The 20,428-nt window shown below is 40.0% G+C and overlaps 1 protein-coding gene across 1 annotated transcript in view; it reads right to left on the reverse strand.

The window, feature by feature from the left end:
* LOC137655640 (superkiller complex protein 3) overlaps positions 1 to 20,428 on the reverse strand; it is an 88,012-nt gene that overhangs the window by 15,144 nt on the left and 52,440 nt on the right. Inside the window, exons 12-18 of the mRNA XM_068389565.1 lie at positions 19,500 to 19,635; positions 18,585 to 18,778; positions 16,513 to 16,701; positions 6,360 to 6,592; positions 5,741 to 5,925; positions 3,431 to 3,642; positions 1,724 to 1,847 (exon numbers count right to left, since the gene is read on the reverse strand). Of these exons, the coding sequence (XP_068245666.1) occupies positions 1,724 to 1,847; positions 3,431 to 3,642; positions 5,741 to 5,925; positions 6,360 to 6,592; positions 16,513 to 16,701; positions 18,585 to 18,778; positions 19,500 to 19,635 (1,273 nt within the window). The remainder of the gene's footprint in view (positions 1 to 1,723; positions 1,848 to 3,430; positions 3,643 to 5,740; positions 5,926 to 6,359; positions 6,593 to 16,512; positions 16,702 to 18,584; positions 18,779 to 19,499; positions 19,636 to 20,428) is intronic.

Raw genomic sequence — 20,428 nt, forward strand, 5'->3', positions numbered from 1 at the left:
CTGCATTCTTTGGATCAATCAGTATGATTAACCCTTTTACCCCCAAAGGACGTATTGGTACATTTCACAAAACCCATTCCTTTACCCCCATGGACGTACCGGTACGTCCTTGCAAAAAAATGCTATAACAATTTTTTTTTCATATTTTTGATAATTTTTTGAGAAAATTCAAGCATTTTCCAAGAGAATGAGACCAACCTGACCTCTCTATGACAAAAATTAAGGCTGTTAGAGCAATTTAAAAAAAATATACTGCAAAATGTGCTGGGAAAAAAATAACCCCTTGGGGGTTAAAGGTTGGAAATTTCCAAATAGCCTGGGGGTAAAAGGGTTAAGAGAAAGATTACTATATTCTTTATATTTACCTTTTTTTTCCGTGCGCAAACATTTATATAAAACAGGCAAAAAAACTTAAATCTTAATAAAATACTCATTGGTGAAGAACTGAAAAGCCCAAGTCAAGAGGAAGCAGCTATGGGAAAGTACTAAAAACAAAATAACTCAACAATAAATATATGCATGAATAAACAGCAAGTGATGAATGTCATAAAATTACTGCAATGGTGAATTAAATTTTAGTACGTCACTACAACTTCGTTAACTTGCGAGTACAAATATTCATGACACTGTCAGGAAAAAATCATTGACAATTTTACAGAACAGGGAAAGAAAGAACCACAGGATTTGCAATGATTAACCCTTTTACCCCCAAAGGACGTACTGGTATGTTTCACAAAAGCCATCCCTTTACCCCCATGGACGTACCGGTACGTCCTTGCAAAAAATGCTATAAAAAATATTTTTTTCATATTTTTGATAATTTTTTGAGAAAATTCATGCATTTTCCAAGAGATTGAAACCAACCTGAACTCTCTATGACAAAAATTAAGGCTGTTAGAGCAATTTAAAAAAAATTTACTGCAAAATGTGCTGGGAAAAAAATAACCCCCTGGGGGTTAAGGGTTGGAAATTTCCAAAGAGCCTCGGGGTAAAAGGGTTAATAACTTAATTACAACTTCTTGAACTTGTGAGTACAAATATTCAAAAGTGTCAGGAAAAATCTTTACTAGTTTTACAGAACAGGGAAAGAAATAGCCATGGGATTCACAATGATTAACCCTTTTACCCCCAGGCTCTTTGGAAATTTCCAACCCTTAACCCCCAGGGGGTTATTTTTTTCCCAGCACATAATGCTGCCTCCGATGCCTTAGATGACCGCGGAGATAGCAGCAGTAGGGGATTCAGCATTATGAAGTTTCATCTGTGGTGGATAATGTGGGAGGGTGGGCTGTGACACCCTAGCAGTACCAGCTGAACTCGGCTGAGTCCCTTGTTAGGCTGGGAGGAACGTAGACAATAGAGGTCCCCTTTTTGTTTTTGTTTCTTTGTTGATGTCGGCTACCCCCCAAAATTGGGGGAAGTGCCTTGGTATATGTATGTATGTATGTACATAATGCAGTATATATTTTTTAAATTGCTCTAACAGCCTTAATTTTTGTCATAGAGACGTCAGGTTGGTCTCAATCTCTTGGAAAATGCCTGAATTTTCGAAAAAAAAATATAAAAAATCTGAAAAAAAAAATTTTATAGCATTTTTTTGCAAGGACGTACCGGTACGTCCATGGGGGTAAAGGGATTGCTTTTGTGAAACGTACCAGTAAGTCCTTTGGGGGTAAAAGGGTTAATACCTCATAGAATGGTAATTAAATAAAAGATTTCTTACCTCCTCCCCTTGGCCAATTACTTTTAACGCCATTTCGTAAGATTTGATAGCCGACTGGTATAGCTTCATCATCTCTAGTGTTAAACCAGTCATGTTGAGGGCAATTACGTCGGTCTCTTTTTCTCTGAAGAAAAATCAAACAGTAAGAAAGATATTACACAAGAGAACACACAACTAACTATGCTACACTGCTGTTACAGATACAGATACATACATACATATACCAAGCCACTTCCCCCAATTTTGGGGGGTAGCCGACATCAACAAATGAAACAAAAACAAAAAAGGGGACCTCTACTCTCTACGTTCCTCCCAGCCTAATAGATAAGGAAAATTATCAATCCATAGTCATTAAAATATCCCTAACTTCTATAGTATGCTTAAAACACAAAACTTAATTGGAATGTAAATTCCAGATAGGAATTAGGCTACAAAGTGTTATGTTTGACACAGGTATCTTAACTACACCACCTAATCAATGAGAAAGGCAAAAAAATATCCAAAAACCAGCAACACTGAAATCCAAAATGCGTGTTGTAAACAATGATGGCAAACTGATGCTAAAGTGACGTGTAATGCACTAGTGTGCAGTCAGGAGATGGTGTTAGTTTCCATCCGCATCAGCAAGTAGTTCGGCATATTAACAAACTAAAGGTCATAACTAAAAAATGAGTTATGATTCTTTTAAGAACGTTATGGGAGCCTGTTTGTAACGGCAAATCGTCGTAACCCAAAGACCTCTTCTCCTTAGTCATGTTGATATGATTAAGCCTATGCTTCTAAATTAACCTGTTTCATCCATGTCAAAGACCTGTTCAGTAAGGTAACCCACCTTAATTATCTCAACCAAAACATTAGAATATATACTCATGTCTTTCCTATCACTACTAGCAACTTCACCTTAAACTTTGATCTTATGAAAATTTGCATACTCTTTAAACTGCATAAACCAATTTCCAATTAGCCAGAAACTATTCGCTTTCACTCTTTTTCCCCCTTGCCAATGCCTAAAACAATCATTTTGCATTTTCATGAATTAACATAAGGCTCACTGGGATACGCTGTTGACTGGTGTTTCAATAAAAAAACTAACAATCTCTAAATATCAATAACAAGACTACTGCACTGTTTCATAATCACTATCCATTTCATGGGAGCAGATCCCTTGACATGCTCAAAGATACAATCTTTATCCTTGATAATCGTCACAACAGTTGAACAGATTAGCTACAGTACGAGGTCGATGTTTGTCTTCGTGTCTCCAGTTTTTGCCCATTTCATAATGTTTAATTTCACTTCTTTGGTGATGGCTTTCATTTTATTCGATGTACTGCTGTCAGTGTCTGCCCTACACTTTGGAGTCATGATGAAGATCAAAATGTTACAGGAAAAGTTACCAGAAAAGCAGAGGAAACAAAACTCCAGAACAGCATATGCTCAAGCACAAAGGAAACGACAATCTAAAATGGCGTACCAATGTCAAGTGAGGTACACTTATATACTTTTCTTTGCTCAGGCATAGTGTTATTCCATTTTTTCCATTACCCAAAAGAAATATTGGTCTGCCGTACTTACACAAAGAGCTAGTCCACCTGTTTGTATACACTACATGAAAATTAAAACAAGTGAAGAGTGCTAGTTTCTCATCTAACTTTGTAAATGGAAAACCTGATTATATAAAGGCTAATGAAGAGTTAAAAATCATACCTGGTATAATAAACTAGGGAGTCGGCTGCACCAGGAAGAGAATGCTCAATAACTTGAGTCATTCTTAGATTCTTTGAAGTGTCTGAATCACATGCTATTCGCGTAGTATGATGGCCATAGCCCACGCAGCTTTCAACCTGGATGCCAAGTACAGTTGTGTGTCGGAAAAGATCATAGAAGTCAGCATGGCCTACACTCTCTGCTACAAGGGCCTGAAAAAATCAAAAGAAATTTATAAATAAACTATTATTCATCCAACTATAAAATTTATACTGTACAGTGCAAAAATCATTTACCTATATAGTACAGTAATAAAGTAAATGACAAAATAATTCAATAGAATTTTATTTATTTGAAGGATAGGATTAAGTCTCCAAAGTTAACCCAGAAAGGACATCTGATTGAACACAAAATGTCAATATTTTCCCTATCAAATTCAATTTATTATAGTTAACATTATCAGCAGTCATGAACACAACATGGTTTCCTTGAAAGATCCTTATAGAGTCCCCCTTTTAATGTACCCTACATGGCAAAATGTAAAGTGTATAGTAATAAATGAGCTTTACAATAATGAATGGCGAGCGATTGTGACGCAGTTCCAGTAGGCCCTGCTGCTTCCTCCGGTGCCTTAGATGACCGCGGAGGTATCAACAGTAGGGGAGTCAGCATTATGAAGCTTCATCTGTGGTGGAAATGTGGGAGGTTGGGCTGTGGCACCCTAGCAGTACCAGCTGAACTCGGTTGAGTCCCTGATTAGGCTGAAGGAACATACAGAGTAGAGGTCCCCTTTTTGTTTTGTTTCATTGTTGGTGTCGGCTACCCCCCAAAATTGGGGGAAGTGCCTTGGTATATGGATGGATGGATGGACAATACTGTATCTGTTAGGACCCAACAGTAATGCTTCCTTTGATCTCATCCAACATAGCTCTGCAACTACTTAAAATTGCTTTAATCTTATTTTTCTATCTCATTTAAAAAAAAATCCTTTGGGTGAGCCTTATGAAAATCTAGAAGTGTATCAATTGTCTCAAACTATTCTATTGTTGTAAATCAAAATTTCTCATTCCTTTAGCCACTAAATAAATAAACCCTAGTGCTTTTCGCAGTCTTGAGTAATTCCCTGAAGAATTTCTTCTGAAACAATAAAATCTAAAGAATTTATTACAAGAGTAAAGGGAAGGATCCTATATTTTTTATTATAATTTGATGTTTCTCCAGCAATTTCATCATGATAAGATGAAAATATTTAACTGGTTATGCACTTTGGATAATCATATACAATAAATTCATATACCGGGTATCTATAAGGATTATAAAAGGGATTTTGACGAAGGAAAAATCTATTTCTGGGCGAGGAACCTCTGTCGCTCCGTGAAATGCTCCTTATAGCACCATTTCTAAGGCATAAATACTGCTAAATATACCAGAGAAAAAAGATGCATGGAATGCAAGGAATAAACCCAGCTCGCTCACTCTAATGAGTGTCGGTATAGTAACTTGGGCGTGTAAGAACCACGACCATAGGTCCCTCACCAGTTAGACCTCTCCTTCTTCAACATCCCCCTACGAGGTGCCGTTCTACACCCGACTACTGCCTTCTACTACGACTATCCTCCCCTCACCCCTACCCCTCCCCAGGCTCCCTCCCTATTTCCTCCTTAGCACCTACTAAGTACTAAGTACTAAAGAAGCTTTACAAATATATTTAAGTAGATACAAGAACCATTAGGAATATATTAAAGTAGATACAAGAACCACTAAGAATATATTAATTCAATAAATGTAATTTTCATGACCTGGTTAAAAAAAATAGGATTTTAAAACTAAATCTATTACTTGAACACTTACTTTTAATAAGTGAAATACAATTAACTCTCTGAAGTGCTAACTTCACACCACATGAATAGAAATAAAAGATAGTATTTTTCGTCTCCCATTGCCACATAACCCCTACATAGGGCCGCTATATTGACACCCACCTGCCAAGTCTCAATCAGACAGCAGAAGATAAGGAAAGCCTAATAATAAAGAATTTGATTTAGATTTGAGAAGTTATATCATCTAACCTATCAGGTTCACTAAAGTGAGGAGAATGGCGCGGAAACTTACTTTCAACGGTAAGTTGAATGGCAGATTAACGGTCCCAAAAAGTGAAGGAGGAATAGGAGTTATAGAATTTTGTAAAATTTTTTTTTTTTTTTTTTTAGGTCAAGTTGGCCCTTGTAATTAATAGCCTTTTCTCTACGAAGGAAAGGTTCATAGAAATAAATGAAAGGTATGTATAGAACACGTAACATTATCCCTTACCTGTCCAACCCAGCAGGTGACGAAAGAGGGGTCATTTGCTTGTGCTTGAGCAAACGCTTCATACGCTAAATGAACATCATTATGGGTTAAGTACAATGCTCCCAAGTGAGTCCAGGCAATGGCTGTTGGTTGCAGGTCAATGGCCTTCAAGAATGCATGTTGAGCTAGTGCATACTCTCCTACAACTGTAAATATACGAAAAGCAATAAAGCAAACGCCATTTTGGAGTTATGACAGTAAAAAAGAAAAATCCCAAATGTGAGCTAAGAAAATTATGAATCAATAAAATTCTATGTAGGTGCTACTATAATTTGCCAAATTACTGTGAATCAAGGAAGAATACAAAGTGATATTAAATACTGTACATTATATTACAGCAAAAACTTTACAAATACTAAGGGGTAGAGACTCCAAAAGATTTCCATCTAGCTGCCAAAGACAAGTGATAATTCTATAACAGACAGGTGGGGAAGGGCTTCGCCCTTGCACCACCTGTCATTACCACCAATGGCTGTTCTAGCATAGCTGAAGACACATCCCTATTTAAAGGGTGAAAGATTTGTATAAGCGTAGGAACAAACAACAGCTAATAAAAAAATAGCATGGAAATCTACATTACCTTTATGAGCTGCAACAACACCAAGAGAATTGAAAGCCTTTGCATTGGTTGGCTCCAGCTCAACCGACTTCTTCAAAGACTTGACTGAACGCAAGAAAAGGTCTTTGATCACGTCCTCATTCCCTTTCTTGCTGGTCTCCTCCAAAACTATACCTTGCAAGTATGTGTTTATACCCAGGTCATGCCACAAATTTGAGTCGTCTTTGGTTAATTGTAAAGATAAGCCATAACACCTGGGAAATGAAATAAAAAGACTATAAACAAAATTGACACTAAGGACAGCTCTTAAATTTCAATGCTGAATATAGATATCTAGCTGGCTTCATTCTACACTTTACAAGAGCAGAGGAGTCGGTGAAATTTAACTAACGCTGTTAATCTTTATAATAGGTGTTAATGTTATTATTGAATCCCCTTTATTTCACTATATACACCAACTGTGAATGATTAAAAATCCTACTAAAACTAATCCAAATTGTATCTTACTGTTCAAACAATTTCACAGCCTTTTGAACATTCAAGATATGAATACAATGTGTAATATTTAATGTTTAAAACAAGGGGAGAAGTCTTAAAACATAAAACGAATCCAAGTTTTGAAGTATCAAAAAACTGAGATGAGCAAAACCCAGAATCCTCTGCACTTGTGAAAATTATGAAGTACTTTAAATGGATACTTTAATTTCTAACCAAAGTATTCTGAGAGCATTGGCAAAACAAACCACGTTTTCTTTCAGCCCCAATTATCCTTTCTCTATGATCATTGCAAACTATGAAATGTGAGGAGACTTTAATAGTTCTAACTACAATACATATCTTCTGCGATGTTCACATAACAAAGGGATTTTGACGTAGGAAAAATCTATTTCTGGGCGAGGGACCTGTGCCGCCCAGTGAATAAGCTCCTATTAGCACTTATTCTTAGGTAATTTACTGCTAAATATACCAGAGAAAAAATGTAAAGGAGTGCTAGGTTAACTAGCTCGCTCACCTATTGGTGTTGGTATAGAATTGGGCGTATAATCCAGAGGTCCCGCACTATTTAGATTCATCCACGACAAAGACCCCAATAGAGGAGAGCCGTTCAACCTCACTCGGCACCACCAACTCTGCATCCGCTCAGAACCCAACTCCTTAGCACCCAAAGTTTGGGGACTCCAAGGGAGAGGAGCTGGGAGGGTTCACTGGGCGGCACAGGTCCCTCGCCCAGAAATAGATTTTTCCTACGTCAAAATCCCTTTTCTGGGCTTGAACCTGTGCCGGCCAGTGAATATATACAAGAGAAATGTCACCAAACTTGCAAAATAAAGGAAAAAACATAAACATAAGGGAAATACAAGTTGCTTTAATCAGAGATGAGTGCCAAAAACAGCTATAAGGGTATCTTAAAAAGAACATAAATCCACTTGGTAGAACAATTGACAAAAAAAGGTAAGGTATAATAATGCCGTGAGTGATGATATATACAGATACTCAGGAGTCAAAAATTTACAAATATAATAATAGTAATCAGGTGCGAAACCAACGAATACAAATAGGGTATAAATGAGGCAGGTAAGGGGGAGAGATAAAATGACAAGGAATTAACATGTGAGTTACCTGGGGGTAACTACGCTCCCTGCAGCTACTGTAGGAAATTTAAGGGCTTCCAAATGTTTAAGGTAGTGTTTCTTGAACACTGTCGGTGATTTCCACCCTGTATACCTGGAAAGGTCCGTAAAATTCATGTGGTGAAAAAAGTTCACCGAAGTAGCAACCGCTCTGATATCATGTGCAAGAGGAAAAGAGTCAGGGCTAGCTTGTTTAATAAAATACAAAATTTGTTGCCTGATCCCTTTAATGGTAATGGTACCGCCTTGTTCTCTAACGAATAGAGGCCCCGAGGAGTTAGAGGAGGTCCGGGATAAATAAGACCTAAGAGTAGTAACAGGGCACAGAGACGGATCTTGCGTGAGGGGAACAATTTTCCAGGAGGACCATCTGTTCTGAGGGTCTTCGTTCTTAGCTAAAAAGAATTTGTTAGGTGAAAGAAGGACCTCTCCCGAAGGAAGGAACTCAATATGACCCGGGTCTCTTGACAAAGCTGCCAGTTCAGAAATTCTTGCCCCGGAAGCCAAACTCACCAGGAAAAGTGTTTTCCTGAGAAGGAGAATGTAATCACAAGAACTGTTAATGGTATCAGAAGCCAATTTGAGTACGTCATTAAGGAACCAGGTAACCGGGGTAGGACGAGTAACCGGTTTCAGTCTGGCACAGGCTTTCGGAATTGAAGCTAACAAAGAGTCGGTTAAGTCTATGTTAAAACCCACTAGGAAGATCTTTTTCAAGGCAGATTTAATAGTGGTGATAGTATTGGCTGCCAGACCTGATTCTAATAAAGTTCTAAAGAAAGTGACTGTAAGGTTCAAGTTCATACAGTGTACGTCTGAGTCTATCAAAAATTTAGCCAACTTTTTAACCGCAGAATCATATTGGCGGATGGTGGAATCCCGTTTATCTGATTCTAGGAACAGGGTGTTTTGAGGATCGATATTGGCACCATGCATGGCCGCAAACTTCATGAAGTCCATAAAGTTAGGGCGCTCTGAATGTTTGAGAAAGCGTACACAACGAGTGTTTGTACTATCTGAGACAGAACCGGATTGGGTATCGGGTGAGGATGTAGTCTCAACTCTCGCAGGAGAGGGTACCAATTGCTCTTGGGCCAGTTGGGTGCGACCAAGGCTACTCGTCCCTTGAAGGATCTCAGTTTGTCTAGGACTTTCAGTAAAAGATTCACCGGGGGAAAGAGATAAATCCTTTCCCAGATGTCCCAATTCTGTGACATGGCGTCTGTGGCGTAAGCCTGAGGGTCTAGATTGGGAGCCACATATACTCTCAATTTGTGGTTGGACTCCGTGGCGAAGAGGTCCACTTGGAGACCCGGAACCCGAGAGAGGATCCACCGGAATGACTTTAGATCGAGTGACCATTCCGATTCTAGAGGGGAGGTCCGGGACAAGGCGTCTGCAACTACGTTCCGGACTCCCGCCAGGTGGACAACTGAAAGATGCCAACGGTTCGAGGCTGCTAGGGAGAATATGGCTACTAGAACATGGTTCAGAGGCCCTGATTTTGATCCGCCTCTGTTGAGGCAGCGGACCACCACTTCGCTGTCGAGAACCAGACGAAGGTGTTGTCTCTTGGATGGAGCGAGACGTTTCAGGGTTAGAAGAACTGCCATGGCCTCCAGCACATTGATGTGGAATTGGCGGAATAAGGGAGACCAAAGACCTTGAACTTTCCTGAGCTGAGAATAGCCTCCCCAACCTGATAGGGATGCGTCCGTGTGAATGATTAACTTCGGAGGCGGAAATCGAAGGGGAACTGACTTTGACAGATTGTTGGCCCTTGTCCAAGGTAGAAGTCTTTCCCGGAGAATGGGAGGAAGGCGGACTTTCCTGTCCCGGAGCTTCCGGTTCGCCCTCGAACGCCAGACACGATTGATATCTTTCAATTTTGCTTTCAGAAGTAGATCCGTCACTGAAGCAAATTGAAGGGACCCTAGGATCCTCTCTTGGAGTCGTCTGGAACTTACTTTGTCTTTGAGAAAGCGTTTGGTGTTCATTGCAATCTCTAACCTCTTGGGTTTGGGAAGACACAGAGTGTGAGATATAAGATCCCATTGCAGGCCGAGCCATTGGAACTTTGATTTCGGAAGAAGACGGGACTTCTTGAAGTTGATCTGGAAGCCTAGAGATTGAAGGTATTGGATGACTCTGTGAGTGGCTTTTAGGCAATTTTGGGAGGTGTCTGACCAAATGAGCCAGTCGTCCAGATAGGCTACTACTTGAATCCCTTGATTTCTGAGTTCCTGAACAGCAACTTCTGCTAACTTTGTGAAGATCCTTGGGGCGATGTTGAGCCCGAAAGGCATCACCTTGAAGGAGTAATTTTTGTTTCCTAGGCGGAAGCCTAGATACGGACGGAAGTGTCTCGCTATCGGGACGTGATAATAGGCGTCTGTAAGATCGATAGAGGTGGTGACGGCCCCACGGGGAAGTAAGGTCCGCACCTGCGAGACGGTAAGCATTCGAAACTTGTCGCATTGAATGGACAAGTTGAGAAGGGATAGGTCTAGAATCACTCTTCTCTTGTCCGAATCCTTCTTCGGGACACTGAACAGCCGACCCTGAAACTTCAGGTGTTTCGTTTCTTGTATGGCGTTCTTTTGTAACAGGTCCTGGACAAATTCGACTAGGTCCGGAGTGGAATGCTGATGAAATCTGTTCGGTGGAGGAGGTCCTTGAATCCAACTCCACCCCAGTCCCTTGGAGATGATACTGAAAGCCCAGGGACTGAACCTCCATTTGTTGCGGAAGGCATAAAGCCTCCCCCCTACCCGCTGCACCTCAGTATTGGCTTGAGGAGTTGCCTCCACGTCTGCCTCGGAAGTTCTTTCCCTTGCGAAAGAATCTACCTCTACCTCTGTTCTGGTGTGAACCACGGTGGTAGCCTCTACCTCGGTTATAACCCTGGGAAGAGCCTTGAGCCTCATAAGATTGGTTAAAGGCTGGAGAGGTGGTGGAGGCACCGGGAAGCTGGCTCTTAGGGAGCAGAACGGTGACATAGTCGTCCGAGGAAGGAGCCTGAGAGGTGGAAGGCTGTGCAGGAACAGCAGGAGATGGAGGAAGAGACTGCCGGAAAACGGACGAGCTACTCTGCTGTTGCCGGAACTGAGTGGAGGTATACGGGCGGAGCCTCTTCCTACCCCGGGTTTGGTAACTTGCGGGATCATATTTCCGCTTAGGAGTCAAACCCCAACGGGCTTTAAGGCTCTGATTAACTCTAGTAGCCTCTGCCAAGACTTCCTCCACAAGATCCTCAGGGAAAAGATTTGGACCCCAACAAGAGGACCGGATGAGTTTATTCGGCTCGTGCCTAATAGTCGCCTCAGCCAGGACGTGTTTGCGGCACCTACGTTTAGCAAGAGCAAAGTCATACAAGTCAAAATATAACGACTGCAAAGTAGCCTTATTGAGAGACTTAAAGATACTCTCAGTATCATAAGTTAAGGCTATCGACTCCGTAGACGTGGCCAAGTTCAAAGTTCGACCAACACGTATGCGGGAATCATACTCCTGTTTAATAAGGGATTCCGGGAGACGGGGAAGCCGTTCACTAAACATTACTGACGCACAGTCCGCTGTTAGCTTGCCAGAAGTAAAGGTGGTATGGACATTGTCCCAACACTCAATACCTGAAGGAAGAAGGAGGGAGATCGGATCTACCTCTCGGATGGGAGGCAAGGGCTTCTCCTCCAGAGCATATTGAAAAGCAAGCTCTGCAATCTTATTGACGCATGGAGTCACGGTATCCTTGTCCATTAAGAACATTGTGAAAGAACTTTTATGAGGCGTCAACATGGTATTGGTGCAACCTATATCATTCAGAAACCTAGCCCAAACAGATTGGGCTTGTTCCTTTGGGAAAATGACGGTCTCTTTGGGGACCTTATCCAGCCGAACCAGAGCTTCCTCGGTAAGCCTGGCATAACCATGAAATGGAAATGCGAGACCAGGAGGAAAGAATTCAAAATCCTCTAGTGGACGGGTACCAAGACCTTGCAACGTTAACATCCCGTCTGAGAATGGGGAATGAAGAGCCATGCGCCAAGGGTTATTCTTGGTAAACGGCGGAAGCTTAGAGGCATCCGGGATGAGAGAGCTTTGAACTCGTTCCGGAGCACCATGCTCTAATGCCCCAAGTCTCTGACCAATGTTAGAGAACATCGTGTCCATCTTGGCCTGCATTTCCGACACAATCTTCGATTGCATCTCCGACACAATGCGAAGCATGGCTGACTTGGAAAGGCCCGGGTTAGGAGCAGAGGTGGCGGATTGTACTCCCGGGTCGTGAGACTTAGAGGAGGAGCCGGAAGCCTTAGATGACGGGTTTGTATTCGATTTGGAACTACGGGAAGCCTTGTGGGGCTTACGAGCTTTAGGCAAAGTTCTAGATATAGACTTATCTTTGGGGGGAACCGGGTGTGATCGGTGAGACGAATCGCGGTCCCCAGAAAAACCATGGAAAGAAGAGAGATCAGATGAAGAAGAAAGAGCGGGGCTGAGGATAGGAATCTCAGCGCCGGTAACACCTGCCTCACTTACCACCCTACCTGCATCCGGATCATCCAACAACATAGGTTCTACATCCAAATTCAAGGAGGCAACATTGTCTTCCAGATCTCCGGGGGCATCCAACGGATCTTGTTCCTGGTCAATGAATCCCGCAATAGTGGCATCAATGTCGGCAATGATGGGTGCCGCAACATGCCTAGCCACAGCGGCTGAAGACTTGGCATTAGGGTAGATCATACCACAGTAGTCTTCAGAAAGGACGTAAGGCTGTTTTGCTTTCACGTTTCTGGCAAATCCCCCAACCCACACTTTCAGTGTGGCCCGAGCCGCAGTCTTCTGCTCCGGGGATGCCTGAAATAATAGTGGGAATTACAAAAAGGAAGATTCCCGGAGGTCCTTCAAGACCATAGAAATCTTACTAAATAGTGTATGTATACCAAATAAAGGTAAATTAATTAGAAAGACAACATAGCCAACGGGACTCACCGAATCAGATCCAAGGGTGGTGATGAGGTCAAAACAGACCATACAATTATCTGGGTGCCAGACTACAATGTCTTCCAGCTGAACTCCGCAGAGGGCGTGAGACCTACACACAGTATGGCCACAAGGCTGGTGAAGAACAGCCGCACAGGCCGTCGTCTGACAATGCACCATCTATAAAAAGAATAGTATATGAGAAACTGTAATTCTCTTAAGTAGGGGCGGGTCCGGAGGACCCGGGACTAAACATAAGTCTAACTTAAGACTAGAGCTTAACTGTAATACTCTTAAGTAGGGGCGGGTCCGAAGGACCCGGGCCTAACATAAGTCTAACTTGAGACTAGAGTAAAACTATTCATTCCGGTCGAGCCGGGATCATAAAGAAGGATGCAACAAAGAATTAAGACACATGGTGTCTGATTTCCCGGCGCGAGGTTAAGCCCCGGACCGGGAAGTAAAAGTACATCCATAAACTAATACATATAGGAACTCCGGGATAGTGATCTGTCATATATAATCATAGGAACTGTTATAAATTAAGAGTGGGGCGGAACCGTAGATAAGAACCACCAACAGAACCCGGAGGGTTTCGTATAGCATAATAAAAGTGTGATAGGTGAATATAAAATAGGGTGCACCGGGATCCTACTCTGTTGGCCGGTGGCCAACCCGTCTAGACAGAGACGAAACCGCCGGGACACCCGGAGGACCAAGTCCATAAACACTGAACTACCCCCTCTAAAAGGAGGGAAGGCAACGGTCCCCTAGGGGAGGGGGGAGAGAAGCCTAGCCACCAACCTAGCGAGAGGGGGAGCTTGGGGGAGGATCACGTGATACGGAGTAGCAGGGCTACCAACTGACGATCCCCAAACACTACCAAAACAGATCATACGGAGTAATAAGCACAAATATTCATTATAAAAGTAATAGCGTTGAAAAATATATAAATATACACATAAAAAATTTGGGCAAGGCATGCAAAATAATGAATAAATCCCGAAGGACAACATCCTGATGGCTTAAATAATAAAATTCTGCCGCCCAGTAACGAAGGTCGGCAAGCCATCTACGATACGTAATATGATATCGGCCCTAAATATGAACCACAAGGGTTCTAAATGCTAAATAATGAATATCCACAATAAAACATATAAAAATTTAAACTAATAATAAAAATAATACACTTAGTAACACCGCGAGTGAAACTAAAAGCTCTCAAAACAGGAGTACCAACCGTAAACGGAATCGAGCAAGACCGAGATGATCGAAGAGAATAAACTCCTATAATTTAAATATTAAACGGTCTAGATTGCTCAAAACACAGCAAAACATAGCTTGGTACTTAACTTAGACGGTGTCTCCTGGGAAACCGATATAGAAGCCATAATCCACGAAAAAATAAGGCAAAAATACGAGAGCACAAACAAGCGGGTTACCACACAGGCGTGCTAAAAAGGAGTGGGTTCTGAGCGGATGCAGAGTTGGTGGTGCCGAGTGAGGTTGAACGGCTCTCCTCTATTGGGGTCTTTGTCGTGGATGAATCTAAATAGTGCGGGACCTCTGGATTATACGCCCAATTCTATACCGACACCAATAGGTGAGCGAGCTAGTTAACCTAGCACTCCTTTACATTTTTTCTCTGGTATATTTAGCAGTAAATTACCAAAGAATAAGTGCTAATAGGAGCTTATTCACTGGCCGGCACAGGTTCAAGCCCAGAAAAAGGATTTTGTGAAACATGAATGTTCCAAAGTCATCTATTATTAATAAGAAAGATAACTACCAAAGTAAAGGAAAGTCAATAATGATACTATAATCTAAATTGAGTTCAATAGTTATGCCAATGGTTATGAATATATTTTTGGGCTCAGGCCATGTCGTCCTGATGGAAGTTCCTTCATTAGTAGCTTCCTAATGAAGGAACTTCCATCAGGACGACATGGCTACCTCACCCAAAAATAGATTTTTCGCTTCGCTTCAAAATCCGTTATAAATCTCAACTCTTTACAGTCCTTAGAATTATTTTTTTGAGATTTCTTTAACCACTTAGGGCATGAGATGACAAAGTAAGCAGACAAAAACACAATTTCTTCCACATACATTTATACATGATGGTTGGCCTTTGCACAGATGACTAAATAAATTTTGATACACCTCACAGGAAACAACTGGTAAACCCATAATGTAAGATAGGCCCAATAGATATGAGATTCTTATTCCCATAACAAGGGACTCAACCGAGTACCAGCTGAACTCGGTTGAGTCCCTTGTTAGGCTGGGAGGAACGTAGAGAGTAGAGGTCCCCTTTTTGTTTTTGTTTCTTTGTTGATGTCGGCTACCCCCCAAAATTGGGGGAAGTGCCTTGGTATATGTATGTATGTATGTATAATCAAAGCACATTGGTGTTCAATTCACTATAGTACAAATCCTCCCTTGAAAGATAATGATATTTACCTGACGTTACCAGGATATTTGGTAAACCTTATTTTGGTCATGCAAATAAAACTTGGTACATTTTGGAGTTGTAATATGCCTCATTAGCTTGAAATTCACAGAGCCATCTGTACTAAGTTTGACTTAAATCCCTCGACCCATGTAGGATTTGCGATAAACTATGTACCACAGACGGTCTGATGGATGTTCTCACTTTATGACAATATATATACTGCATATACATATATGCTAGTCCATGTTTGTATTGAGTTTAATTGTAGTCCTTTTAACTTAGTATTAGTTGTGATAAGCTAAGCATGACATATAAGACACATTTCCTTCATGAAAATCAATGCATAACAGTCTAACTTAGAGCTATGTTTGAATGATATTCATTTAACTGTGTAGGAGTTGTGATGGCATAATAAATGTGAAAAATTAACCTATGGATATAAATTTCCCTCATGAAAATTTACATAAAATGGTTTACACCTGAATCACGTTTCACTTGAATCCCTCTGTCTGATGAGAGTTGTAATGAGGTGTGGAGAACACACTAATATATACAGAAAAACAAAAATATTAAAATGAAGAGTAGGGGACTAAAAGTTAAGACATATTTACTAAACTGATATATTTACACTATTAAAATCTTGATGTCAAATAGCTGTTAGCATTAATAAAGATTACTAATTATTCACCTGGAGTTAAGTCAAAAGGAACCCTACATACACACACTTTCATAAACCAAGAGAGAAAAGGAGTTGAATTTTTGGTTGATAAATTTTGTCTATTGCACTACATATATGCAGATATATTGTACGTCTGAAATATACTATGCAAGTGTTCAAAATTAAACTCTATGCAACTGAGTAGTTTATAACTACTTTTTTCTCCCTGCACACAATATGCCCCTTTAGTTGCTAAATTTGGGTTTTAGTTTCCTATGATATTTGTCTGTTCTACTGTATGTGGATATAGCGTAAATGTTATTTAGGTGTACATGAAACAAATAAGAACAATTTTATTTTATTTATTCAAGAGCTCACTATGAAAAGGCAGACATTTTAAACAGCACCCCAAAGGTTATTATTTGCATAAAAATGGATGTTCCTCACCTTGCTCCCAACTGAAGAACCTGAAGCTTATCAACGGTGACCGTAACCTCAAGATCATCTACCTCCCGTTGGATGAGTTTTGCAGGAATAGAAAACTCTGACAGCGATGGTGGCATGGGGTAAAGAAGTGTACAAGCATCTCCAAGTAACTTCCAGGCAGATGAACAACTAGGTTTAATGCTTGCAGCCCTAAATGAGACAAAGAAAAGATAGTAAGCATCTATTTTTATTATCTCCAACTTAGTATGCAACTTATACTACTCCATACTTAACAGAAAATCAAACACATTTGAGAGATTGTAAATTAACCACTAATAGAAACCTTAACCCTTTTACCCCCAAAGGACGTACTGGTACGTCTCACAAAACTCATCCCTTTACCCCCATGGACGTACCGGTACGTTCTTGAAAAAAACTATTTAAATTTTTTTTTGCATATTTTTTACAATTTTTTGAGAAACTTCAGGCATTTTCCAAGAGAATGAGACCAACCTGACCTCTCTATGATGAAAATTAAGGCTGTTGAGCAATTAAAAAAAAATATACTGCAAATTGTGCTTGAAAAAAAAATAACCCCTGGGGGTTAAGGGTTGGATATTTCCAAATAGCCTGGGGGTTAAAGGGTTAATACAAATGATTATGCACAGATGAAATAATTCATAATTACAATAACAATGGTAATATCTATACAGTCTTTGATCTTTAGTGTTTTAAAAACAGTGAGTCTTGTGTAACGCATTGTAGGCAAAGGCTCTTGGCAACATTCCTTCAGCTTCAGGATGTTCCCTTTAATCATTTACTTGAATTTTATTTTACTTCAATTTTCAATTCTCATTAAGGACAAACCTACATATGGTATAGAACTTCCTCTCGACAAAACAACAAGAGAAACTAGCCAAGGGTTCGAAAATAAAATGCCTCCTATAAAATATCGCTTGACACATTATGATGCACGAAAGAAGCAAAACTTTTCGTAAACACTGTAAGAACAAAGACCAACAAGAAATGAGGACCTTTTCCTACTAATAGCAATTTATGCACTGATCATAAAGCTAACAAATGAACCTTTATATCAACAGAAAACATACCTCCAAACAGTTGAGCTACAGTATTCAAAAATTGAAAAATAAGAGCACTAGAATAATGAAAACGAAAATTGTGAAGCAAATGAGAATATGTCAGAACTAGAGGTAGAGGCAACACTTTAATATCTATATTTTCTAGAGAGAGAGAGCTTTACCATATGGAAGCAAGGTAAACATTTATATTTTTTAAAGGTAAATGTCGAGAGAGAGCTTTACCAAGGAAACAAGGTAAACTACAGGTAAGGCTCCATGAAATAATAGTACAAGTACATACATATACCATGGCACTTCCCCCAATTTTGGGGGGTAGCCGACATCAACAAAGAAACAAAATCAAAAAGGGGACCTCTACTCTCTACGTTCCTCCCAGCCTAACAAGGGACTCAACCGAGTTCAGCTGGTACTGCTAGGGTGTCACAGCCCACCCTCCCACATTATCCACCACAGATGAAGCTTCATAATGCTGAATCCCCTACTGCTGCTACCTCCGCGGTCATCTAAGGCATCGGAGGCAGCAGCAGGGCCTACCGGAACTGCGTCACAATCGCTCGCCATTCATTCCTATTTCTAGCACGCTCTCTTGCCTCGCTCACATCTATCCTCCTATCACCCAGAACTTCCTTCACTACATCCATCCACCCAAGTACTGGTTTTTATTTTTACCCTCTGTACCTTCTTTTATTTTCCCCCTTTCTTTAATAGTTTTCTATTTTTTTCCTCTTTTTGTATTGGTTTTCCAACTTCTTTCTCTCTTTCTGTACTGGTTTTTTTCCCTCTTTCTGTACTGGTTTTCTAATTTTTAACCTCATTTTGCCTGTAACCTTGAAAACTGTTCCAGGGGATCATGAAGTACCTTCATATAAAAACTAATAAAGATGTGAAAATCGGCAAAAAAAAAAAGAAATAAGAATATAACAGACAAAAATTGGACTTCATCAGACTGATTGTATATTTCAACAAGAGAAGAAAGAACACAGTAGTACTAACCTCATCAGCAAAGAAATAGCCCTCAAACACGACTCTTTCACATTGACATGGAAGAAATGTTCGTAATGCTTGCGGGCACTCCCAATAAGAGCTTCTGCCAATCCAAGCAAAGAGACAATCTCCACAGCGGGCATAGGATTTTTTCTTAGTACAGTTTCGTAATCCCTGATTGATTCAAGGTTTTCTCCAACAATCTGTGAAGTTAGAAATAATAAATTAACAAATCTATAAAATATTTACTGTGATTTATATAGCACATTAACTGCATTACTAACCAAGTTAAAATCTTCCATAGCTATGCTGAATTAATACCTAACAGTGGATAACCTAGAATATTTGTGTCAGATACACACACATATAGCCTATAAATATGTATGTACTGTATATACATTAAAACCTCCTTAACTCACCTTAACTCCAACCATAGATTCAACTATACATTGTTGAAAAATTGATACTACAAGAAATATAAGCTGAAGATTCACTTATTAACAGTGGTTAAACTGGGAGCAATGAGCAAAATTTCTAAAACTGCCCACCATTATATCACCACACCACCACTAAGTATCACACACTGCAGTAGAGTCATGCCTCTGAAACATGTTTTGAGTGAATGGAATGTTTGGGCATTAGATTAACTTTAATCGAGAATAGTTTTCAAAACAAATTGTTAAGGAAGATAAAAATGGGGACATATCAGAGATACAGTAAGCATTTAACTTATACACAGTGGATTAATTATGACAATCAGGGACAGACTATCTACTTGCATAGACCCCACAAGATTATCACTATTTACCTACTTGCACAGACCCCACAAGATTATCTTTATTTATACAATAGCCTAGAAAATATTACATCATTAGAATTAATGAGAGCCAAAAACATCCCCAGTTCCTAATAGATTGCACTAACCTGTTTAATATGAGCTATTTGATAGAGGGGGTAGAGAGCATCTGGTCGAAGAGTGGCTGCATGCTGGAACACTTTCAATGCAGCTGTATGGGCACCTCTGGCAAGAAGGGCATCTCCTAGGCATTCATATCCTGCTCTTTTTTGATGAAAATGAAACGTAAATTAGGAGATAAAATGTCAGATTACAGAAAAATCTAGGGAAGCTTATCTGAGATCCTATAGCCATGTAATAAGGAGGAAGGAGGTGGAATCAATCAAGAGACCTAAGGACAAGTAATGGGAAGGAATAGTAGGGGGCATCAGTGGATTGGATGGATGGATATGGTGAGGAGGAATATGAGTGAGTTGTGACTGGTGGAAAAAGATGCAAGAAACAGAAATAGATGGAGAAAATTGACTCAAGTGGTTGACTCTGGAATACAATGGGACTAATAAGGTCAAAAGAAGCACCCTGTAACAAGCACACTGCAAAATAAAGACTACACAATCATGGCTGTAAAAGGCAATGATAACATTCAAACACACCAAGTAATGGTTGTCTGTTCAAAATGAATAAGAAATTATTCAACCTACTTTAAGACAACACCTGTTCTCCATTATGTCATTCTGAGATAATGAAGTTTGCACCCTCTGAACTAATAGCATTTTCCATTTCAAAACGAAGATTCACCAGAACAAGTGCTCAATATACAAACAAATTACTATTTATTCTCAAAATATTTCACCTCTATCTCCAAAGGGTCAACTGGAAAGTTTTAGAAGAAAATTTACATAACTCACAACCTTTACAGTGATGAATGCCTTAATTTCATATATCTCACCCTTTAAAATAATAAATTACAAAAGCTGTATAATGTTCATTAAAAGGTACTTCAAAATAGTTTAAAATTGCTGCATACTTTTTGAAAATCACCGAAATAATAAAAGAT

This window comes from Palaemon carinicauda, chromosome 16 (genome assembly GCF_036898095.1).
Source record: "Palaemon carinicauda isolate YSFRI2023 chromosome 16, ASM3689809v2, whole genome shotgun sequence".
NCBI classification, from domain to species: Eukaryota; Metazoa; Arthropoda; class Malacostraca; order Decapoda; family Palaemonidae; genus Palaemon; species Palaemon carinicauda.